Consider the following 25,025-nt stretch of genomic DNA (forward strand, 5'->3'; position numbering starts at 1 on the left):
TACAAGCTATAATTGTTTCATAGCCTGCCTTGCTTGTTTCATAGCCTGCCTTGCATCATTAATCGAGCAATTCGGTTAGTCTGCGATGACTTTCGGTGTACTATGATGCTAAGTCCGTTATCGTTGGTCAAAAAGCAGCTTAAGAAGGGCTAGATCACGGTTGCTAAAAATATGTGTGATTGTGTGTGTGTATCTTTCATTGAGCCAATGAACTTATAACTATGCTTACAAAAAGTTATGTGTAACAATTTCATCATAGGTTTTATTTATTACAAAATCAACAGTACAAAATAAAAAATAACGTGTCGGTTTGCCTGTTATGGCAATAAAGCCACGCCAAAGATGTTTTTTGAGTTGTTGGTGAGACAATATTATTTCAATAATCAAGGAATACTTAGCATTAAGCTGTACCAATGTTATATAAAGACAAACATGTAAAAAAAAGCTAGCCTTTTATTTCATAACAGGCACACTTAATAGGTATTTACAGCCGCTGGCAAACTGTGCTGTTATTTCGCAATAGCTTGGATTGGAAGTAAAGTCTACTTTCATTTCAATATAAAACTGGCAATTTCCTACGCACGAATCCTATACAACACACGAAGCAAAAAAATGGCGGACTCGAGAAACCGCCGTCTGTCTATAACAAAGTAGCAAACAAACGGAAAAGTAACCGTTAATAGACGCATTTTGAGGCAAATATTTGAGAGTAGAATCTATAACAAAAGTTGAGTACTACCCGAGATACAAAATGTCGTCCAAAAAGCAGCGACCATTGCCAAGTGGTGTTGTTCAAACGGGGTTCGCATTTTCACAGACCGAAGGTATAAAACGAAAAGAATAATATTGTGGAGTCGAAAAGGAAATAAAAACGAACTGCTCATAAAAAGTAATCGGGAAGGGGCTTTTTGACGGGGACTCCCCTTGCCTCCTGGGGAGCGGCCTCGAAAATGATAAACTCTTTCTGTAAGTGTTCGTCCAGTTCAAATATGGCAGCCACATTGCCGCACCTTGAAAGAAACAGAATGCTTGTATTATACACAAAGTATAGTCCTAAGATCTACTATTTGTATTGAAGTAACACAATGATTTAGAGCAGGGGTCGTCAACCTACGGCCCGCGGTCTGGATCCGGCCCGCCTAAGAAATTCATCCGGCCCGTCGCCTCTTTGACAAACTAGACACGAGTCTGTTTCACCATACTTTATGACTATTTTCACTACGTTAGTGCGAAAAATTTTCGAATTAGGTTTCAACGTCCGGTTGGTTTACGTTTATATACTGTCTTTTTAAATAGATCAGTGCTTCTATACCGTTGCGGCGTGGAAGGCTTGCCAGTGCGTCGCGGACAAACGGAAAACGAATTTTTTTGACATATATTCTATTATTTTTGACAGTGTAACAAATTCTTAAATTTCAAGAAATTTCAAAGAAACACCGGTATACAAAAAACAAAAAAAAAACGCGCTCGCTTCGCTCGCCACGTACGCCCAGACTTAAAATATTAGCAAATACTGAAATAGATAATCCAATAAAGTTATCGGGTTTCTTCAAAGTAGTTTCATTACACTTTTCATTAGTAGTATGGATAAACAAGTGTGGACTCGAATCTTACATCAAACAAACTCTTTTTTTTGCGCTTTGCGCCAACCCTTTTCTTTCTCCTTAAATGTAATTAAACACATTTTGAAGTGCAAAGCAAATCCAAAAACCGCCTGATTCACAGTTGTTCTAACATTTTAATCACACAATTCTTAGTTAAATTTTTGTGCGGCCCGCAGAGACCTTTTTGAGTTTGGTTTTGGCCCGCGACTAGAAAAAGGTTGCCGACCCCTGATTTAGAGGTTTTATATCAGAAAAGTAGCTATAGCTAGGAAACCTTTGATATATGTTTACCTATATAATGCAAAGTAGGTTGATAATTATGTTTTTGTTTCACTTAAAGAAAACGAATTGGTTACCTTTTACCAAGGCTGCGGAGTCGGACTCCCAACTTGAGTAAGACCACATGAACTATCCGAGTCCGACATGCGCAGTACCAAATTTTAAAACTGGTATGGCCAGAAACTTTAAATGGAAAATGCAGAATAGCATAATTATGGTGGATATTTTTCAACCATGAAGTTTGAGTAAACAATTATAAGAATAAGTGGATTGCTGAATATCCACTGTATTAAATGGGTGAAATACAAGCTGTAGAGACGGAGCCGGACTCAGGACTCGACGAAATCGCACTTTTGGCCGGGTCGGACTCTGGTTATTTTTAACCGACTGCGCAGCCCTGCCTTTTACATAGAGATTTTACTTATCAAAAAAAACGATTTTCACTTAATCGTAAAAAAGTCCACTGGTGAACCGCTTTACCTACCTATAGCAATAGTTTGGAGCTGACCAGACGGTTAAGACCGTTTCGTTAAAATGCCACTTGAAACCTTCCATGACCAGTTGGTGAGCACGGCAGATCATGTCGATGTCGTTTGAGTGGTTGAAGTTGGACACAACGTCACTTCCGAACAAGTATCCAGCCCCTCGTGGACTAACACCCCACCCGGTGGTATCTGTGGGAAGAATATAGGAGTTTACAACCTGCGCTAGAAAGTTACAAATGTTGCTCAACAGGAAGTCTGGTATATGTGGAGACCAAAAGTAAAAAATGTTGTTTTAATAAAAATATTAAATCCTTAATATTCAATTTCGTAATATATTCTAAAACAACAACAGTTTTGGAACACATTACATAAAGTTTCTTAGTAATTTCATTTCAAATAAGAAAGCCATATTATTCTACAAAATCGACATTTTGATGTTTACAAACGTTTTGGCAATATGTGTCATGTCATAATTTGTGTCGAAATTCATGTGAAAAGAAGGCAAAAGTAACAGGGATTGATGGTGATGTATAAGTCCATTGATACTACTATTTTTACATTGATGATGGTGTGAGGTTTTGCTGAAACGCTTATAGTTTGAGTTTTGCAGAGGGTTAACCTAACAGCCTAATGTTTGATCGTTTTTAAATTAGTATAAAAGTATAAGATTGCTTTTTATGACAACTAAAAACACTAGGGTGGTATACAGACACCGATATAAAACAAAATTAATTTGTGCATTACAGCCATGCATTGCAGTGCAACCTAGAATTTTATATTTTCAAGGCAAATTTCAAAGAAAATATTACATATAAAAAAGATAATTAGGCTTTCCAGCACAAAAGCTAATTTTGGCCTAATAACTGGAGATTCATTAATATTGCATTTTGAAATATAATCAGTTTCGCTGATTTGACTTGAGTAATTATGTCAATTGATATCATTTAGGTTTTTGATATTTTTTGCTTAAAATATCGGCTATCGGGATGAAAAGTACTGGATGACCCTAGAAATAATGCAATAGTCATATTTAATGACTGGAACATTCAAAAGAGGTTTTAAGAAAATAATGACAATTCACCATGGTTATTTTAAAGCTCATTTAAAAAAATCAAGGTTTTTGAAAAAAGAAAAACATTTAAATACCTAAATTGTGTTGACACATTAACAGAATTCAATTCCCATATTAAAAAACTGGCACTTTTTAATAAGATTTTAAATAGGTTTACTGTTTGTAGTCTTATAAATAAGGGCATTTATTTCGGACAAATAGTGAGACTTTTTAATTAATTATTTTTTTTTAAAGTGTACTTGTGCGAAAATATAAGGGTCAATTAACAAATATTACCTTCTGGATCAGACCACAGTAGATCACACATGGGACCGTCATGAGGCACTTCTTGCTTGCGATCTATAGTTCGAATCTGGAGGAGGAACATTGGTTTTTGTTAAATTGAAAAAAAGAAAACCTAGTTTCTAAACTGAACTATATTACAATATAACCTAAAAAAATACAAATAAGCTATAAAAATTTTGAACAAATAAGTTGTTTATCAGCCACATAATACCTAAATCAACAAAGCAAAAGCTTAAGGGTAAAAAAGAAACAGAAATTAGGTTACTGTCAAGAAATTTAACACTTGAAACATAAGAGTATCAGCTAAAATACACAATTTATCACCCACCTGATCAAGTGTTTGTATAGAAGGTGACAAGCCACCATGGACACAAAATATTTTACCATCAATAATGGCGGAAAGGCTAAGGTAGTCAAATATTTCTGTACAATATCGCCAAACAGTGATAGAGCCATATTTTCGCAAACACTCATCATAAAATCCGTAAACCTAGATATATTGAAGTAATAATTTATAAATTGGTTTAAATAAATCACTATCAGCAAATAAACATTTATTGATATATATACCTGTGTAATTTGACGACTTTCATGATTTCCTCTAATTAAAACTATTCTATCTGGGTAGCGGACCTAAAAACACAGTACAGAACAAAAATAAAATTAATTGTGAATTATGTTGTTTTGCACATTACAAGCCTATATTGAATACACCACCGAATTGAACAAAATTCTAATTTATAAATTTTGTTTTAATTTTTTTGTTTTATTTGTAATTTTTCTGATGACAGACAATACTTAAAAAAGACTTGGTTTTACAAACAGTCACCTTTAAAGCTAATAACAAAATGAATGTTTCAACACTGTAAAATCCCCTGTCAACAAAGTCTCCAAGGAAGAGGTAATTTGTGTCCGGCATGTCGCCGCCAACTTTAAAAAGTTCTGTCAGGTCGTAAAACTGCCCATGAATGTCGCCACATACCTGAAAACAACAACCCAAAGTTTAGAAATATATGTACATATTGAGATTCTGCTACTTTTTAGGGAAATGAGTAACTGACCCTATCTACTAAAACTTTTAAATCAAGTTTTGCCCAAACAGTATATTGTTCATTTTTATTCTAGCTTACTCTATTTTTATGCTGTTCTATGCAATGATTTTTTAGTTGTTTTATCCTGTTGATAGGATGAAATTTTAGCTTTAAATATCTCCACATCATGTACAGTGACATGTTTCTGTGTTTTCTTGAAAATACAAATATTATATCAAGTATAATTCCCTCAATAAATCACTTATTTTTACAGAAAAAGATCTTTTTCATGTTGTTTTAATGAAGCCTTACAGTTATTATCACTTTTATATATGCTATTATATCGATAAAAGTTCAAACAATTTTTGACCAATGATGCATTTTGTAATTAAAAGTTTCATTAATATAAACCAAATAAATGTAATAGTTTTCATACTCTCACAATTAACACTCAAACATGAGGTTTCTCTGAATCATGTGTTTTATAATGCCATGTAAGTTTTTTTTGACATAATGTTTCCAAATACTCTACCCAGGGTTGCCATACCGTTCTGATTTCTAAGATTTGTGCTTATTTTTGATTGCAGTGTCTTAAAAATTACTAATGTGCTTATTTCTAAAAAAAAAGTGCTTATTTTTGAGTTGTGTGCTTAGTTTGTCTTATTTTAGAATTCATTAAGCCTCTATATCAGCGGTTCCCAAACTGGGGTCCGCGGACCAAATGGGAACCGTACAGCAGTTTCAGAGGGTCCGCAAGGAGAATTAGTCTTTTAGGTTTTTAAAAATTAGTCTATGTTTTAAACATTATCTGTCATCTTTATTGTCTTTAGTTATGCTTCATTATTATAGCGTGTTTTATGATGTGTATTGTGGCATCACAAAGCATCTATTATGCTGTACTACCTGCTATCAGCGAATCGTTCGCATTAGTTAGAACAGGGTGGTCCAAACCCAGTTGCAATTTCAGCCAAATTGATCCGGTTAATTAAACCTTTTTGCGTGAAATGATAACGTCTTTGTAATTTAGCGATTGGGGAGTATGCAACATCTCTTTTACGCGAACATTCTACGCTTATAAAATGCAGTCTTCTAATTAAAATTTTTGTCAAATACGCAAAGCGCACACCAGTTTTCCCAGTCTCATAACATTCGATTTTATTTGCGCACAAGTTCGATGACAGAAGCAAGTTTCTGGAGCGTATCCGTCTTTCGATGCTACTTTGTGACGTTATCTTTAAACATTTCAAGCCTCGACCAAATGAAAAACGTTGATCCACTCCTGGTACGCATTTAGCCTACTTTATGTGGCCCGCAAAGAATATGTAAGAAATATTGTGGCCTGCGATGCAGTCAACCGTGGACCACCCAGAGTTAGAAGGTTGTTACATTAGAAAGAATCGTGACTGCACTAGTGTACTACAAGAAAGATGGGTCAACTGACCCTTGAAATTTTATAGGGCCACGAAATATCAAAATAATTGCAATGGGTCCACCAGGCAAAATTTTTTGAAAAGTTTGGGACCCGCTGCTCTATATACTGTTTACTATACAAGTTTGGTAAGCAAATACGTCAAGGAAGTTTCGCCAATTCCAAATAAACTATTTTTTTAGCTATGCGTGATTAAGCTGCATTAAGGTTCATTTGGGGCAGAGACAAGTGTTTTTGACAGTATTGTATTTGGGTGCCTCCCCCCAACGAAAATCCTGGACCGAGTTATCAAAAGCGTGCCTATTTTTTGGTCTTAGCAGATGGTAACCCTAACTCTACCCCAAACAAAAATCCTCAATACCAACCCTGTTTAAAACATTGCTTAAAAAATCTAGTTGCATAAAAGCACATTTTCAACTACAAAATTCAACAGGATTGGGTGCTTGTTTAAATTCCTACATATTTCTTTTGTAAGAAACTATTTGTCAAAAATTGAAAATGCAAGGAAGCAAGAAATAGGAGAGATTAAATATAATAATAGTACTTGGCCCGGTGTTGGTCAAGAATCCTACTGCAGTTTTTAAACAATTACAGCAGGGGTCGGCAACCTACGGCCCGCCGATGTAATTCATCCGGCCTACCGCCTATTTGACAAATTAGACACGAGTCCGGTTCACCTACTTTTTGACTATTTTAACTAGGTACGTAATTGCGAAAAATTTTCGCGCTTTGCACCAATTATTATGCGTCCGGTTTGTTTACGTTTCATGCGCAGTGGAAAGCTGTCAAGTGCGTCGCAAAAAAACGGAAAGCGTATTCAAAAATATTGGACATATTTTTTCCAACAGTTTTTACTTTTTATTTTCGGCAATGTGATAAAAACTTGCAAGAAATTTAAAAAAAAACACCGGTATATCAAAAAAAAATCGCGCTCGCTTCGCTCGTTAGGTGACCTTTCACTTAAAACGCTTTTCAAACACTAAGTTAGATTAACTTCCCTCAAAGTCGTTTTATAACACTTCATAAGAAGTGTGGTTGACGACGTGTGAGTCCACTTTGCATAAAGACTTTACTGCCTCTGTAAATGTAATTAAACACGTTTTTAAGTGCAAAAATATCCCAAGCCCGCCTAATTAAGGTTCCTCTTTTTCCAGGATTTTTTCACTCCCGGGAAACGGGATTGAAAAATGAAACTTCCCAGAAATTCTTGGATCCCGACGAAAAAATTATACATAAAATTAACGTCATTATGACGTTTGAAATTTTTTTATTTTAGCTTCAAACATTTCATTTATGGGTGTTCTTTCACTTACGTACGTGGAAAGTTATGCAAAAAACAAAAAAAAATACTGCATGTCACAACTCATATTGTTTGGGTGAGGGTCAACTGGTCAAGTATTATTATGTTTATAATTAATAATAACGCTTGACGCTAACCCACACCCTAACCCAAATAATATGCATTGTGGTATGTGGTATTTGAAAACGCTTTTTTTTCTATTAATTAATATGTTCATAACACTAAAGAAGCACCCATTTATGTTCTGTAATATTGCTTCTGCAATCTTACAAGACCTTCTCGTATTAAAGTCAAGACCCTTATTTGTTTTAATTTAAAAAAAAGTGCATACAGGTCGCTTTTTTATTGGTAGAATAAATTTAATTAAGTTTTTCCGCTGGTAAGCGTAAATAAAGCAACTCAGCCAACGACGTTAACATAATTGGTACTATTTTTTTCTTTATATTAGCCAAAAACGACAATATTTTTCAAGTTTTGCTATGTTGCCGAATAACCGGGATTTAAAAAAAAAATTTGTGGGATTCGGGATTGTTAATTCGCGGGAAATGAGAGGAAACCCTACGCCGAATTCACAGTTGTTCTAACATTTCAATACCATAATTCTTAGTTATCATTTTGTGCGGCCCGCAGAGACCTTTCTGAGTTTGGTTTTGGCCCGCGACTAGAGTGTTGGTTAGTGTTTGGGTGAGGGTGGGTCGAGTATTATTAGATTTGTTATTTAATAATAATGGTTGACTCATACCTAAACACTAAACCCAAACTTGAACCCAAATAATTTGCGTTGTGGTTGGATTCTAGACCAGCGCCCCGAATTGCTTTTAGGATATCTTAGTTAGCACATAACATGTATCGAATGTTAAAATATCGCTTAAAAGTTTTGCAAATCCGTGGACGGTCGTACAAGTTTGGTACCCGGCCAAGCCCTAAAAATAGCTAGATACAATTATGTATTGCCTAGCTACGCATACTTACAATTACAGGGGAATCTACTCTTTGAACATTGCTCTCTTCAACAAGGATTTCGCGGGCTTTAGCACACAGTGCCTTTACTTCACTTTCTTTAATTATTTCGCATCGCTTAAGCTGCTCGATTTGCCTGTCCAAGTCACTTGTGTCGCCCATTTTGTTATTTATCGCTGTAACATAAATATATTGCGAACTAACAAAAAAAACTAGCGTATAAAAGGTAGCTGCCACTACAAAAATAAACAAGGGACCTTTTCCACAAATCGCTAGCGGATTTCTAAGAAAAATGAAATCCGATGATACAATGGCAAACATTTATTTTCCAATGATAGCAAAGTTTGTATGAGCTGTCTTTTTGTATTTTTTAAATCAAATAGTTTTTTTTTGTTAACATTTCAATCAACTTCAAATATAAAGATAGTGAATTTGTTTTATCTGTTATTTTTAAAATCGTCATCACACTTTTGCATTTATATCAGTGTTTAAAATATTTCTTTTCGAGGTAAACTACCCACATTTTCCAAATATAAAAATTGGTCCACGAAACAGGACTATGTATTTACGCTTTTCAGATTTTCACTATCAAGTAGTGAATAGTAGTATTGCAGAAAAGGTCTAATGTCTTTATAAAACGTTTGAAAACCTTTTTTATTCCTCCTATGAAACATTTATTGATCTAAATATAAAAATGCAGGTACAGGTATTACATATTATTTTCTAAAAAAAACAAAAATGAACAGCCATAGTGATATTGTTGATTCATGTTTTCATATTAGGACCGACACCACCTGAATAGTTATTTCTTAATGCGTTGCGCGATTCACTACTTTGCACAGTTTGAATACATAAAACAAACAAAGAACTAAGTAAAGTTTGTATGGTTTTACATTAACAAACAATAACCAATGTTATGAGATATGTAACGACAGTGGTCATTTTAAGATGTTTGATTAAGCGTTTTAAGTAATTAACGAATGATGAAAACGTGCACCCTTCTTATTCTGTTGTCTATTTATCAAAAATGTCATAATGCATCCTTATCAAAAACATCCTGTTGCCTATTTACCAAAAATGTAATAATCCTATTTATCAAAGAGCATTCTGTGAATGTAATCGAAAATATAATGTTTGACTAATCGTAAACTGTGCGCGCTTTTATCATTCGTTAATTACTTAAAACGCTTAATCAAACATCTTAAAATGACTACTGTCGTTACAGATACGAACAAATTTGCTGTTGAATTGAGACGCGTAGCCTATAGCGTTTTACACCTGATCACTGTTCAATTCAAGATTGTTCCAGTTAGAAATTACGACAGTCAATGTGGAACACTTGCCACGCTGCTCTGTTTTCGGCTGAACGCCCAAATGTAGTTCAGTATTTTTAATTTTGGATAGGCCAATATGTCAAGGGTAGGGAACCTTTTCACAAAACGTAGCAATAAAGGTAACAAATAAGGTAGCAATAAAGACAAACAAGAGACTCCGTCAAACGGACTAACACCCACCAACAGACAAAAAGGATTCACGCGAAACTGAAAAAAATGCCACTATAACCTTGTTTCAAAAAAGGGAAAAATACAGTTTGGAAAGGGGCCATGGCCACTTGCAGTTTTATTTACATCATGCTACAAGGACAGCATAGATTTATTTTTTATTGTTTTTTATCAAAAGAGCCATATCGCTTCACCAAAAGAACCTTATGATGACTCGCGATCCATGAGTCCTCGACCCCTAGCCTATGGCATTTGTGGTGGAGATTGTTGGTTCTTTCAACTCTTTCGACTAAAAAACGCAATGGTGTAATACTGATACGAACGTAATTATATAGCCGGGTGTTGCTCATCTAGCAGTAATTCCTATAGCTACACTGAAATTCATTGCTGTTGGTTGGAGTGAAGTTGGTAAATTTGTTTCAAATGATCTAGTAATTACAAAAACTAGGTAAGCTATTGTCGCGAGGCTGCGACATAGTCTCATCACAGTGTTGCCTCACGTTGTTTCCACAGTTTAAAATAATTAAACAATGGACACTTAAAAAAGAAAACTATAAAAACGATGAACTAAAATTGTTGTCACTCTCGTCTCTTGCTTTTTTCGATGGCGTCGAGCGCCGCATTGACGGCCTCCTTCATGGCGCAGTGCACGTTCCAGTTCATCTTGTTTGAGCACTCCATGTACAGGCATTTCCACGCCTTGCGCACCAGCAACGCCGCCTCGCGGCCTTTTACGGCGCGGTTGCTTTCCGCTCGGTGTCCGCAAGGAGCCAGTTCGCTGTCTTCACAGCAGCGCCGACAGGTGCACACCGCCAGGTCGCATTTGTTGCCGACCACCATGATCACGGGCGGGTAGGCGCGTGGCCTAGGGTCAATCTCAAGGTCAGGTTGTGACCCTTGACCCACAGAGGTAAGCAGGATCGAGGGCATGACCCCAAGGAGCCCGTTGACGATGCTGTGACGACGTGGGTTCTCAACCGTCGGCCGAAAGCGGCTCCGGAAAGAAGAGACCAGTTCTCCTCCTCTGCTGTTTTGAACGGAGCGCTGGAAGTTTACTCTGCTATTCCTGGCGGTAGACTTCAAAGAGTTTCGGACGAGAAAGCTACGACTGCTCGGGCTCGCCTGACGCGGGAGGAATGACTGTGGAAAAAGGTTTACGGTTGGAGTTAGACGTATAGTGGTAATATCAAAGTCTAAATAGAAGTTTGGGTCACTTTTCTTGTACGTTTAAAACACAATCCGATGATGAAAAGGATTAAAGAGTTGTTCAAAACGTACACAATGTTACTTACTTGCGTGTGACCTTTGAGACAATTTTACATATTGCACACGGGCTAGACATGATAATAATTAATGGTAAGTTACGTATCGAAATAAAAACAGTTGAATATAACTATTTAATGGTGAAGCGTGTAACAAGAAACTTCATGAACAACAAGAAGTGTTATCACGTAATAATTTTTTTAAAAGAGAGGAAATAAACTCGCGAAAAAAGGACTTTGTGCCTATCATTTTTCCAGTACAACAACATTCACATGTATATCACCATGTTTTGCGATCAAACGTATTTTCTACTGTAAAAAAAAAATACTATATTCGAGGTTAAAGGCAAAAATAGGTATTTATTGCCTTAAAAAAAACAAAAAAAAATATACTATATAACTAGTTTGTCAAAAAACTTGACTTCTGAAATATTCAAGTTAAGTGATTTACTTATTGCTGCAAAATATTTGCCGCAACATTATTTACCCAAAACATTTCTAAAACCTCAAAGACCTTGATGGAACGACATTTTATTGCCAAAATATGAGGTATAGGTTTTAGAAAAAAACAACAAGTATCAGGTATTCCTAAGTGGTGGGTAGTGCTCTATTCCGATGTTATTGAACATCCCCACTTTCCAAAAGATTGCTTTACACCAGGGATTCTTAAACTTTTTTACCGGTCTCGGACTTCTAACATTTTTTTTTGCTTCGCATGGACCAGTGTAAGAATTTGACGTCATCAATTTATGTCATAAAACAAACAGACTTCAAACATGTGCTGTTTTCGATCCAAAAAATGTGAGATGAAATGAAGTCAAAGAATATTCAGGCCGAAAACGTTTTATTCTTACCTATAGCCTACTCTGTTCTTTCGAAAATTAGATTGCCCAGATATACACTAATAGTTCAATTAGGCCTTCATGGACTCTATAAAACTAGTTCGTGCAGCCCCAAGGGGTCCATGGACCCTAGTTTAAGAACCCCTGCTTTATCATTTTTCTGCAAAAACAAGCAAACGTCTGTACCAACCCACCTGTAGGATGCCTTCCCGAATCCTGCGCACGTAGCGAAACGAATCGGACTTGGTGACGTCATAAAGAATGACAAAGGCGTCAGCGGAGCGGACCCCGACCGCCCCTACTTCGTCCCACTCCTCGAGGGAGCTGAGCGGGAACCGGGCGAACGCGGGCGCCTCAAAAATGCTCAGGTCAGCCATTTCCAACATCCTCTCGTTGTGCTTGCGTCGCCAGAGCGCCACTGTACAGTCGGTCACGTGACACCTGCTTTTGCTCCAATCACCGGCTTTGTAGCGCGTCACGTGATCGGACGAGTCATAGCTGTTTTTTAGCAGGTTATTTTCCAAGTCGCCAGGCAGCATTCTTGCTGTTCCGCTGTGTTCCGTGCCTCTGCGACTGCGCGGCTCCGGATCGGAGGCTTTAGGTGCCGGCGTGACGTCATCGTTGGGGGCGTCGTTGTCCTCTTGGTACTTGAAGCTCTCGAAGCGACGCACGAAACTGGTCTTGCCGGTTCTCGAGTCGCCCAGGATCGCTATTTTTACGCGAGGAATCATTTGAAGCTAGCCTAGGGATAAAAGTCAAATAATTTTCTTACAGGAACGACGAAAATGTTTAGAGATAAAGTCACAAAGCTGCGTCATAGCGGGACCTCTAAAACAAGTTTCTTCAGGAACCTGATTTTATCGTTCGATGTCGTGTAGGGGAAGGTTGCCCTAGATGGAACGTTGCCTGAGTCGGGACTTGGGGATTACATCGACGTGCCATTAGGTAGCGCCAATTCTTAATTATTTTTTGAAGCACCCAATGGTAGCCATCATTTTAACACAAAAACATTTCAATAGGCTGACGGCGTTTTTACAACATATCAATCTAAAGAAAATAGGGGTGTTTTCTTGCTGGTTTTATTATTTTTATATCTGATTTATTTCATATTTGTTGAAGTTGTATAAAATTCATTTTTTACTAATATATGGGTAATTTACCAGGCTTACTCATACAGGTAAGATTTTCATATTATTTTGTACCTATAAGCAGCCAGTATTTCTTCTGTATATGGTGATTATGGGTGCGTAAGATGGGACAGGCCGTTCCCAAGTGAGGAACTATTTGTTAAAACCTACATTTTGGGTTATTCTGACAAAAAGTGGACTTGCCATTACCTCTGTTTGAGAAGCTAACATTTTGTTATAGTTCAAAAGTTATCAACTAACAAATTTTGATCAGTTTTAAATTTTTGCTGTATGACGTAAAACATTTTATACGGTTTCCCTATCCATAAAATATGATATGAAATGCACCTGGTTAAAGACTATCATTGAAGTTTCTAGACTAGAATCACTATAACTGGCCAACAAAAGTGATCGTTAAAAAATATCACTTCTAAAACACTTCCATAGTCATATTCCAGGCAACCAAAGCCTCTTCTTGCACTGTTTTACCTTGTGGCGGACAGATTTATGCTCAAATCTTCCGGTTGGTTTTTCGGCGAGTCTTTGTCACTTCCTGCTGGCGGGTCTTTCAAAGTGGGCGACGCTACTTTTAACAGGATACTTTTACCTAATGAAGCACGGTTGTGCGAAAGCTTGTCGATAACTCAACACAATTTGTCTTTATACCGTGTCACCTGATTTCTCTACTTTTAACATACAGTGGATGTCCAGAGATACAGCCGCAGGTCCCAAAGTCAACTTATCCTTTGCACAAGGATTAATAACCGAAGCGGTTGAACTTAGCGGATAGTAGCCGACCATTGAAAGTGAAAGTGAAGAGCTGTCTGATCCTTTCGACTCCTGACTCATTGATCGACCGCGAGGGGCACCACCTGCGCCGACGCCTATCGGTCCTTATCAGCGTCGGGCACGTCAGGACGACGGCTTACGGCTGCTGAATCATCGATTTGTGGCGCGTCGGCGGTTCGGGGATTTGCATCGGCGCGGATTTCGCCTTAATTCGCGCCCGGTCTGATCAAACAATGTCGCTTGACACGAGGTATACGCTTTGTCGAGCTTATAGAACAACGGCGGGCAGCCCGGTGTGGTTCAATCGAGGACAGGACGAGAAATCATGCGCGCAATTAAAAAAGTCCTGATTTGGATCTTGATTGCCGGAGAAAGAGCGAGTGCGCTGCGGTAATATTTGGTTTCATTTTTTCGGACGATTTTTGTGCCGACCCGCAAAGCAAAGGATTTAACGACTTATTTTTGTCTGAATCGCTTACACTCTTTGAAGTCCAAATGCAACCGATACTCGCAACTATATAGGGACGTTCGATACTCAACATTTTATTCCGATACAGATACTTGACAAAGGTATCGCGATCCTTCCGATACCAATGACGTCATTTGGGGATGTCTGATACGCAATTTTGTTTTAATAGCGATACCCGATATTTTGGACAAAAAGTATCGCGATCCTATTCGATACCAATGACGTCATAACTGAGCTAAAACAAACCAAATATATAGTTATAACTAAAACGTGGATTTTTCTCGGTTATTAGTCGATTTTTTTTAGCTTTTAAGAAATTTAATTTACCATCAGTTATTATTAACCCAGTATTTTTTTGGTATGAATTGCTGGTGACAAATCGTGGCTAAAGTACGTATATTAATTTAGTATCGGACAAGCACCGATACTACCACTTGGCACCGGGTAATTACTCCGATCCGATATTATCGGACATCCGTACTCAAAACGCTGTTCGTTGATCAGAACACACATTTTGTTCATGTACACTCTTTCTTACCTATTTCAGTATTGGGTTTAAAAAATTTACTAAGATATAGTCCGTTTTCAAAATAATACCTTAAAATCCTGTAGAAAGGTTGAATCCTGGCCTTTACATCGACGTTGTTTAAAGCAAGTCTTTGTAACAGAAAAGTCCAACATAAAAACTATGTAGAAAATGAATGAAAGTTATTCGAAACGTTTAAAATGCCACCTACTTCTGTATGGGCTTTGAAATTCTTATTACGTCTTACTACAACCTCCAACCATTATGCTCCAAAAAGTATGTACTTATGCGATATCGTCGCGGTTAAAGTGCGCAGCTCGGAAAACAGTCAAAGGTATACAACGACTGAGGGCCGCGCCCTGGCCCCGCTAATTGCACAAGTTCCATTCACCTTGCTCATGCGCGTTTCATTTTTCAACACCCGGGCAATTATTTCGTGAGGTGATCGATGCGATTTAGGATACCATCGATCGGCAAATTCTTGTCCGCTGCTCGCCAAATAATCCGGCTAATTGGAACCACCTAATTGGGTGGCAGTTATGACGCACGCGAAATATGTAAAAAAAAGTAGTGGCTTTGAAGCGGCAACACAGCTATAGTTTATTTGTCGACTTTTCGTTGCTTTTTTTTCAATTTACGCAATTAATGTTGACATTTGGAAAACCGGTTGCGTAAGTTCAAGTGGAAACGCCGTCCATTAGTGGAAACGTCTGTGACATGCGTTAGGTTCCAAAGCCATTACGTCCAATTACGTGAGCTGGCTTGACGTGGCAGGCAACGCAATAGGTATGAAAACGCGTCAAGCTAACGCCGGAATCGCCGAATACATATGCATGAATTTTGTATGACTTTTTAGCGTATAGGCTATAGCCGAAACTGGATATTTCATTTTCATACAAATACCCGGAATTTTTGACAAAGAAGTACGGCCGTCCTATCCAAAACTAAAGGGCGTCATTAATATGGGCAAACTATCAAAGCGACCAAATTATCAAGTGCAATGGCGATATTGTCCGGTTATTAGGCTTAAATTTAGTTCGAAGAAGTTTATTTGTTTTATAATGTAATCTTTTTAGAGACATTCAACCTTAAACCCTATACGTTGGAATCTAAACAAGGCTGAAATGCAGAAATTAATATATCTTGGTATTGGGAATTTTCTCTGATCCAATGCTATCCGACATACACTGTACCTAGAAAGAATAAGGCATAACTAATCCATCAAAGTAATAAATTAACCGCCAAACCAAGATTTAAAAAACCTCCCACCTAACCCGAAACCCGTGATCAACTTAATCATATTAATTGATCAGGTTAATCTAATACCATATAACGCCTATCTTAACTCAACTTTCCAACCGTTACCCTTCCAGGCCTAAATAACAGAAAACAGTCCGCGCCCAACGTCTCATTCTACACGGTTTATAAATTATTCGGTTGACTTGCAGTATACATTCGGGTTTAGGATCTATAATGCTAAACAGACACTATTTGGCATTTGGTTTAATTAAGTCGTTGGTCTTCATTATACGACATTACAGATAATCCTGAAAATCATTCATTGTATCCTTCGATTTAAACCGACGTACACCACTTATACACGAGACATGCAAACTGTCGTTGTAAATCAGGCACAAATAAACTTATCTGGCGTAAGGTTTATTTTCTACATGTCCTGTAGGCCAACTACAATAAACGCTCCGAACCGTTTTGGGGTTTATTGTTTAATAAAAGTGGACCATAACTTATTAAACCAGCGGTATTTTAACTGCAATTATCCAACAGGTCAATGTGACGGCTTTTCGGAAAAAAGATTCGAAAATAGCGCAAAAATCATTTTTTTAACGCTTTATGTTGTTTTTTCCAAATGATTTAAACTTTTGAGTTACATTGTTTTTAATTGGTGTACGTCATTTCTGTGTTCGTTAGCTTGTGCGACTTCACAAGGTGGCTCACCGAATACATCTCGAGCACATGTATAAATTAATTCAATTCGCGTTTTTTTTTAGTAATTTCAATAAAATTAATAAAGCCATAATATTCGATAAAATCGACATTTTGCAGTTTACAGACGTTTCGGCAATACCTCATGCCATCTTGGATTTCATTTTATTTTAACACTGATGATGGCATGGAGTACTGCTGAAACGTCTGTAAACTGCGAAATGTCGATTTTGTCAAAAATTATGGCAGTAATATTTTTATTGAAATTAGTTCAATTCGTTTTTCTAGTTCTGTTTTACCTTTTATTAAATGGAGATCAAAACATGTTGCTTTTTATAAAGGGGTTACTTTTAAATCATTAAGTTCTAACGAGGGTGTAAATACGTTTTAAAGTACCTGGGTAACGAAATGTTGCCGCTGCTGGCAAGACTATACGAAGCACATGTAAGGAAAGATCATACTGCCACCTTACGATATAGGTCCCGCAGGTATTTCAAATTATTGTAGGCTGGCGATGCTCCTAATCTAATATCCGTGCTATTATTACAATCAAACATTGGTGTCGTCTTGTCTGGACTTTGCAACTGCTGTACATGGATAAACAACATTGCTACATCGGAGAAAGGTTCATCGATTTTATATAGGTTACAACTGACCGCCTAGATATGCAACACTAAACTACTAGAGTTGCTTAATGTCTTTGCAATGATTCAATTTACCTATTTACAAGAACTAATGTGGCTCGAGGGAGGGACTGAATATAACTTATACGATCTTCAGACGAAATCCATTAAGTCATGTCTTGAGAAGAGTTGTTTCTAATTGTGGGTCGGTATGAGCTTAGCGCATCGTCAAAGTGAACTTGACAATCTATTTTTTAACCCTTTAACATGTCGTAAGCATCTGGAAGAGATGCCTGATAAATTGGTTAACATTTTGATAATTAATATAGTGGTTTAAAATTTAATACCGTGTTGTAAACAAGTCATTTTGAAATGACCAAGGTCGGAGTCCAGCCAGTGATAGAAATACTTGAAAAAATATAAGCCAATAGGAATATTACTTAAATAAAAGTGTACGGTATTTTAAAGTATTAGTACCGATAAGCGCATTTAGCTATTTACACCAAACAAAAACACTTAAACTATTCCATGTGAAGAAATAATGTAAATAGCTCCTTTTACCAAAATGTGTGAATTAAAACATGTTTTTTTTTGTTTTTTCACCATAAGTCATTTTCCCCAATGACTTAAGTTCAAGTCATTCAACAACATAAAAAAAAAGCAAGTCAGGTCTTTTCTAAGAAAATACTTTTAAGTACTGTAAGTTATCGGCCTTTTTGAGTTAAGTTTAAGCCAAGCCATATCTTTAATATATAACTTTAAAACATTGAAGTCATTACAACCCTGTAAGAACTATCAGTATTTGTGTTTGTGTAGTTCTAACTACTAATATTGTAACGACTTGAGACAATGACTTGCCTTAAGTAAGTGCACTTAAGTCACTGTTTTCACATGGTTTGACAGGGACTTCGTTTTTGCCAACTATACATCTTAATAAGAAGTTATGATTGGCCTTAACATCTTTAATAGTGACTCATGGAATTTTACAAACGTCTTCGTCGACACGACTGTTTCCGCCTGTGGCTTTTCAGCACTTGTCTATTTGTTTGTTAGCGAGGCGCAGTGTTTTTTTTCCGAGAAAAAATGCAAAAGCACTTGGTCAAAACTAGTGTTCCAAAAATACTTTAAGTCTAATCCGTTTGGACCGGTTATAAAGAGGGAACGGTTTGTTTGGTGCTCGTTTAAAGGCGGGTGATAATCTCCCTTCGAACAACGAGATGGCTTGGTGTTGTTTATCAATAGCTGGCTTTTAAGAGTACATTTAAGGGGAATTACTGCTACTGCTGCTAAGTTTACAATACAAACACGGAAACGTTGCGGAAACCTCGCCTGTGCAAAGTCGAAAAAGGACTCGTTTCAGCACAGAAAATGCGGCGGTTTGAAGGTAACTCCACTTCACGTCATAGTTGCCAGCCTAAAAGCAGGTACCATTCAGTCCGAAAAAAGTCAGTTGTCGAATACAAATACGTCACAGTTAAGTCGTTTATTAAAATAGTAAATCAAATTTCAATCCGGTTAGTAAGAATATCAATTAGACATTCGAAACGTTCAAAATGACACCTAGTTCTGTATGAGCATTCCTACTACAACCTCAAACCATTATGCTCCAAAATTTTAATCCAAGATATAAAAAGCCTCAAGTTCAGTCCTATAGTCAATTGACGTCTGAGAGTGCTTTCCGTGATTTAGGCTACAATGTTTAGCGACAGAAGTAATTATCCGATTTCATTACTTTAATTAAAAACGTAAAAGATGAAAAAAAATAAAAGCGCGAATCATAAAAAAATGAAATACTAATTTTTGTCAAGACGGTTTTACGAAAATTCTCACAGCGATAATTATTTTGATTCCCCTTGATTACTAATTTACTATGTTTTAGACTTTTAGAGTATACTTTTTTAGAAGCAAGAAAAACCCGATTAGATGCACAATCTTAATTTAGTTAGTATCGTACTGGCACCGATACCACTCTATGGTATCCAAAGAGCATACCAACACTGCCACTTGGTATCGGATATCGTGTCCGATCAGTAATTATTGGACATCATATAATAGTCGAACACTCTGGCCGTTATACTGAAAGTAGTGGTGTCCGATCTTATCAGACCCGATAACCGATACCAACTGGTAGTATCGGTACTCGTCCGATACTAGGTTGGTATCCGGTACCAATTAATATACCAATTTCGTCCATGATTTGCAGTCAAACGCAGCGATTTCTACCAGGAAAGTTGAAAATTAAACAATAATATAGGTTAACTATACGAGGTGACTAAAATACCTTTGACTAAATAGATTTTGACCTGAAAATCTGAAAACAAACTTCCTATTAACGTTTCAATTTCAACTATTTAGCTAGTTTGAGCATGGTGATGTAATTGCGTTATTTGCTATCGGATCATACTTTTGTCCAAAAATATCAATTGCCCAAAATATCGGGTATCGGCATCGGGATAAAGTATCGAGTATCGGACATCCTAACTGTAACCTTAAAACTGTCCAGTAATAATAAGAGTGCGTAAATATTGTATGAGCTTGTATTGGCGCGTTTCACTCCCAGAAGACAATGCACGTCGCGCGCCCAAACAATCGCACACACTCGCGTCAATAAATAAAAAGCTTAAAACACTGGCGTATGACGTAACAAGAGAAAGAGAAGGTTCGAGGAGGGGAGGGGGGGAGTAACAAGGGGAGGGTAGGAGTGACGTAGTAGAAGAAGTGTACCTGTACGTCGGAAGGGAAATTGAGCGCGGACAAAAAAATGCGGACAGGGGTTTAAAAGCACGCGCGAAAGAATACGGGTAAAAGGCGGAATTCGACTAATTACGTCGGCGTTCGTCATACATACGTCACTAGATGGATGTTAGCGCGAAAAGCGAGCGAAAAGATTCTGGGCAGAAAACGTTTTAAATTAGAAAAAAAACAACAACAAGATATCAGCGTTTGTGCTGTTGCTATCGTAAGTCGGTCTAAACAGCGTAGGAATTCAGAATATACAGAATTAATAAAAACACGTGTTCGTGTGGGAAATCAGTGACTGTGGTATTTTCTTTACATCATTATGTAGAGATCTCAATTTACTACGGGATCCGGTCGGAACGGAATTTTGCTGTTTTCGAGTAGATTTTCAGTGCGTTGCGAAAAAAAGGGGGCGAGTAACAAAAAAACGGTCGTAAAATCATGAGTTCGATACGAACAAAAGCACAACACGCACGGGTACCACGCGATGGCGCCATACCAGGGGTAGGTGGCGCTTTGACAACGGTTGCATCCGCCGGAGGTCGCACCACGAGCGAAATATTTGCTAAGAATAAAAACGAGGGGCAAGGATTTGCGCTGAAAGGGGGAAAAACGCCTATATAGAGACAGACAGACACACTTCAGAGAGTAAGAGAGATAGGACCCTTTGCAAAAAAAGACGAAAACTTACTTGGGAGACGGGGTTGATTTCGTCTAACGTCCTTTCCAGGACAACAGTCAGTATTTAACGGAAGAAAACGATGCGTTATATTTTACGGGCGACGAAAAACATGAGAAAAACGCACACACGAGAAAACACGACGGTAAAACACAACAATAGATCGAGACCACGTATGTCTTGCGCATATTTCACGTTTTTTCTTCCAACACACACGCGTCACCAAATCGTATTTAACGTGCAAAACGACACAATGAGCAACCACTACGATGAACAGTGACGCCGTGTACATTTGTTATTAATATAAGTTATAGACACCACTGGTTTAGATTAGGGGCACAAAAACGGACACGGGTACGTATTCGTGCGTTTCACGTAGCAAGTGAAAAAGGAAATCGTCAGTCATCGTCTAGTGCTCTGTACTTGCTGCTGTCGTAACCACGCGTGACGTCATCAACCTATGACGTCGCCAGTCGACTGTTGTTGCGAGAGGTTGAAAGGGACAAATTGCACAGAGGCGCCCGCAGGACGCGAAATAAGTTAAAGCGGCGTATAGAAAAACGCGCGACGCACAAATAAGTGGTGACCCCGCCGACTTTTCTACATCGAGATTTACTATTAAGCACCACGGACAAAAAACGAGATAAAAGCTAGGCGAGGAATTGAAAGGCGCGCGGGGGTGGAAACACGTTCGGGCCTAGAAGGGGCACTCGACGCGTCTGCGGGGGTACGTGCGGCCCGCCTCGGGAGAGGAGCACTTGGCCGGCGGCGCCGTTGGGTCCTTTGGCGCGCTGGACATGTTCCTGATGCGTTCCAAGAGACTCGGATTGCTGACCGATGCCCTGGACGCCTTCTTACGGAAACCGTCGAAGATAGCCGCGCAAAAACCTCCGTCGCGTCGTGCGGAACCGACGTCAGACCACGTGCGCGTACGTGGCACCGCTTCCAGCTCTTTGGGGGAGGGCTCGAGGGGCTGGCGGACCACAACGGCGCCGGGGGCGGGGGCCTGTGGGCTCTCGGCGGCGCTGGCGTCGCTGAAACCGCTGTCGGCGCCGATAGAGCGCAAACGGCATTTGGAGACTTTCTTTGCGGGGCGCGGCGCTTTCGAGTCTTTACTCTTAACCGGCGCCATCGTATGATTGAAGCGCTGGTTTGAGTCGCTGTCGCTGCTGCTTGACTTGTACGCACCGCCGTTGCCGCTTACAACGCTACCGACGCCGCGTCGCTTGCACTTGTCCGAGCCGCGAGCTGGCTGCGGATTTTCCACGGGTATCGCCGCGCTTTCTTCAGCCACTTCTTCCTCAACAGTGTCGGCCACCACGCAGCGGCGCCGTTGCAGGCGGTTGGCGCCGTTGGTCGAGCTGGTGGTGCTGGTGCCGCCGGCGCCGCTGGCGTTGTTTGGGTCAGCCTCGGTGCTGCTGGTGCACGGGGCGCCGCTGGCGCTGGACTGCGAGCCGTGGCGGCTGGTGTGCCTGTTTAGAAGGAGACGAGGCTAATTTAGAATGAGAATACTGTGCTTTATGCGAGGTTTTCCTTGTTATGTTTCACTTTTGTCAAGGAGTGATAAGATACAAAAGTAAGCCACTTCTTCATTACAAAACTTACATTGGAGCATAATGGTTGGAGGTTGTAGTAAGACGTAGTAAGAATATAGTAACGCCTATTTGAACGTTTCGAATATCTCTTTATTTATTTTCAGCATAGTGTGAAGGTATCCTATTACTGTATCATGGGATTTGATATTCTTACTGAAACTAACATTCTTTACGAAGCGAGTTAAGAAGTTAGTGCTCCCGACCAGGTTGCCTATTTTTCAAAATGCGTAGTACTAAAATAAACCCTTTTTTGGTTTTAGGGCGTGATGTTAAAGGTCATTTTCGTTTCAAGGGTATTTTTTCTCGGGCTTGTAATATACTAAAAAGACAATCTGCTTCTCAAAGTGAGTTTTCAGGGATTTTGTCGCCAGAGCTTATCTATTTTAAAAAATACGCGGAAGCAACTGAAGGAAGTGGAGCTCTATTGTTGTGCATTGATAACTCGCACATCATTGCCGCACTTCATTTTAGGTAATATTAAGCTTCGCTTAGGCAACAAATAAGCAATTCTGAAAGTTTAGGGTTGTTGGACTACGTTGAAAATAAATAAAGAGTTATTCGAAGCGTTCAAAATGATGCCTACTTCTGTATGGGCTTTGATATTCTTATTACGTCATATTGAAAACAGATATTAAAAAAACTATAAAATTCGAGCTTAAACTTTAAAATTCGATAGCAACCTGAAAATCGAGCAAAACTGGCTAAAACTACACGAGCCGGTAAATACCAAAATTCAAAGCCCACGTAAACACAACACAAAAATGACGTCATCACATACAAGTGTGACGTCACTCTACCTGTGGTGCTTGTGATGGTGGTGATGATGGTGGTGGTGGTGGTGATGATACAGCGACGAGGAATGATGACTGAAGTCCCGCGTGTGGCGTCGACGGTTGCCGGAAGTGACGACACTTTCCGCATGATCGCTCGGTCGCGCATCGCTGCCCACGTTGGTGGGGGAGTGGCGGTCCGAGTGGTGCTCGGCTGTGTGACGAAACAAAGAGATTTGTTTAGATTTTAGATAGTGTTTTGCCCTGAGGGTGGATTGGTTAAGAGAGTTGTGGTTTAGTTTTAAGACGGAGTAAATCGACAAAAAAAGTTTTAAGCGTTTGTTTTTAAAGAAAAAGCAATCAAGCGAAAATTACAAATTTAATTTTGTTTTACTGTAACCCGAGGAATTAGGTTTGTAATGCTTAAGAAATGTAATAATTCGCTAAAATAAATTCTAAGATTTTGGTAAAAAAATTTTTCGACACATTTGTTTACAAAAGTAATAATATTATAAACTTGACAATAACTATAAATATTAAATATAGGGTAATAAAATACGCCACAAAACATTTTCGATTTTCAATAAGAATTATTGGTAAAACAAAGTATCAGATATCCCTAGTTAGTTTCTTGACGACTTCTATTAAGAGTTCATATCGAAAACTTCGGCAAAAATTATCTTCTAAAAAGTCCAACATTTAAAAAAAAATAAAATACAAACTTGACAATAACCATAAATACAAAGAAATCAAATAACTAAAAACCGTAAAACATTTTTCGATTTTCCATTAGATAAGAGTGCGTGCTAAAAGCGGTACTACATACCTTCCGAATCGGGTACCCCCGGCGCCGTATGGTCGGGGGTGCTGGCCCGGTGGCCCGAGGCGGTCCGCTCGTGGTCAATTGAGAGGTCCGGGGACGATAGGCTCCACAGGGAGTGGGGATGTCCCGCGGCGCCGGCCTTTCCGTTGTTGCCGTGGCTGAGGTTGGACGAGCAGTAACTAGAGTGGTAACCATGGTCCGAGCCTGGGTCGAGCAGACTGCAAAATAAATGTTGTTTTTTAGTGTAACGAGCTTATTTGAGGAAAAACATCAAGTCTTGGTTTGTAAAGGCTCTTTTTTTATTTGATACAATAAATAAAAAATAGGATTTTTATTTGAAAGCGCGTTTTTTTATCGAAACAACTAACCCACAAAGGTTTGAAGCGTATTTTTTGGTAAAACGGGTCAAAATATGTAAAGATTCAAGGGTTATTGTTAAAACATTCAAAGGAAAAATTAGATTTTGCTGCTATTCGACAAAAAAATGGGAAACATAAGCGCGTTTTTCGGAAAAACAACTAACCCATAAAGGCTTGAAGCGTTATATTTTTGAAATACAAAAGTAAAAATATTTAACGCTTTGAGTGTTATTGGCACATTACAAAAGAAAAGTTTTAATTGCCTGCTCTAGCAAACCAAAAAAGCAAAACATACATTACACAGTTCGTGATTTTACTCAAGGGTACTGAATTTTGCCTAACGGTAAAATATTTCGGATAAAACAAGTGTAAACGGTTGTTTTTCGGTGATGTTTGAAGTTTCTTCAAACGAATTGTATGACAAGCCAAATGACAATTACCTAGTGTAAATACAATATATCGGGATCTTTTCTCATATTCTCAACCATCATTTACATCCACTCTACGTAATACACAACACCGCAAAACACA

At 38.4% G+C, this 25,025-nt stretch overlaps 3 protein-coding genes across 5 annotated transcripts in view; all 3 read right to left on the bottom strand.

Moving 5' to 3' along the window:
• Positions 1-254: 254 nt before the first annotated feature.
• LOC146140940 (serine/threonine-protein phosphatase 4 catalytic subunit B) lies at positions 255-8,706 on the bottom strand. Of its 2 annotated transcripts, none has more exons than XM_083392327.1 (7): positions 8,458-8,706; positions 4,657-4,707; positions 4,296-4,358; positions 4,054-4,215; positions 3,717-3,792; positions 2,368-2,557; positions 255-1,010 (listed from the first exon to the last, which is right to left on the bottom strand). In XM_083392327.1, the coding sequence occupies exons 1-7, from the start codon at positions 8,605-8,607 to the stop codon at positions 881-883; spliced, it is 822 nt and encodes a 273-aa protein (XP_083248453.1). In that variant the 5' UTR covers positions 8,608-8,706; the 3' UTR covers positions 255-880. The 2 variants fall into 2 exon arrangements, with proteins under 2 accessions (XP_083248453.1, XP_083248452.1); XM_083392326.1 differs by having other exon boundaries at positions 4,555-4,707.
• A 1,820-nt stretch (positions 8,707-10,526) lies between these two features.
• On the bottom strand, positions 10,527-12,782 carry LOC146140941 (uncharacterized). Its single transcript, XM_083392748.1, has 2 exons — positions 12,246-12,782; positions 10,527-11,087 (listed from the first exon to the last, which is right to left on the bottom strand). Exons 1-2 carry the CDS (start codon positions 12,780-12,782, stop codon positions 10,527-10,529), a joined length of 1,098 nt encoding a protein of 365 aa, XP_083248874.1.
• Positions 12,783-20,062: 7,280 nt separating this feature from the next.
• LOC146140942 (uncharacterized) overlaps positions 20,063-25,025 on the bottom strand; it is a 54,745-nt gene continuing 49,782 nt past the window's right edge. For both annotated transcript variants that reach the window (XM_083391073.1, XM_083391074.1), the window contains 3 exons: positions 24,139-24,353; positions 23,340-23,526; positions 20,063-22,419 (listed from right to left, as the gene is read on the bottom strand). In XM_083391073.1, coding sequence (XP_083247199.1) covers positions 21,645-22,419; positions 23,340-23,526; positions 24,139-24,353 — 1,177 coding nt within the window. In that variant the 3' untranslated portion in view covers positions 20,063-21,644. The remainder of the gene's footprint in view (positions 22,420-23,339; positions 23,527-24,138; positions 24,354-25,025) is intronic.

This window comes from Ascidiella aspersa, chromosome 6 (genome assembly GCF_963924565.1).
Source record: "Ascidiella aspersa chromosome 6, kaAscAspe10.2, whole genome shotgun sequence".
Taxonomy (NCBI): Eukaryota; Metazoa; Chordata; class Ascidiacea; order Phlebobranchia; family Ascidiidae; genus Ascidiella; species Ascidiella aspersa.

Excerpts from the sequence above, each read along its gene's own strand:
- LOC146140940 (XM_083392326.1), bottom strand. The coding sequence starts at position 8,607 with ATGGGCGACACAAGTGACTTGGACAGGCAAATCGAGCAGCTTAAGCGA. Across the intron at positions 4,216-4,295 it reads AAAGTCGTCAAATTACACAG|GTTTACGGATTTTATGATGA; the intron begins GTATATATATCA and ends CAATATATCTAG. Across the intron at positions 3,793-4,053 it reads CTATACAAACACTTGATCAG|ATTCGAACTATAGATCGCAA; the intron begins GTGGGTGATAAA and ends TTCCTCCTCCAG.
- LOC146140941 (XM_083392748.1), bottom strand. The coding sequence starts at position 12,782 with ATGATTCCTCGCGTAAAAATAGCGATCCTGGGCGACTCGAGAACCGGC. Across the intron at positions 11,088-12,245 it reads TTCGGGAAGGCATCCTACAG|TCATTCCTCCCGCGTCAGGC; the intron begins GTGGGTTGGTAC and ends CTTTTTCCACAG.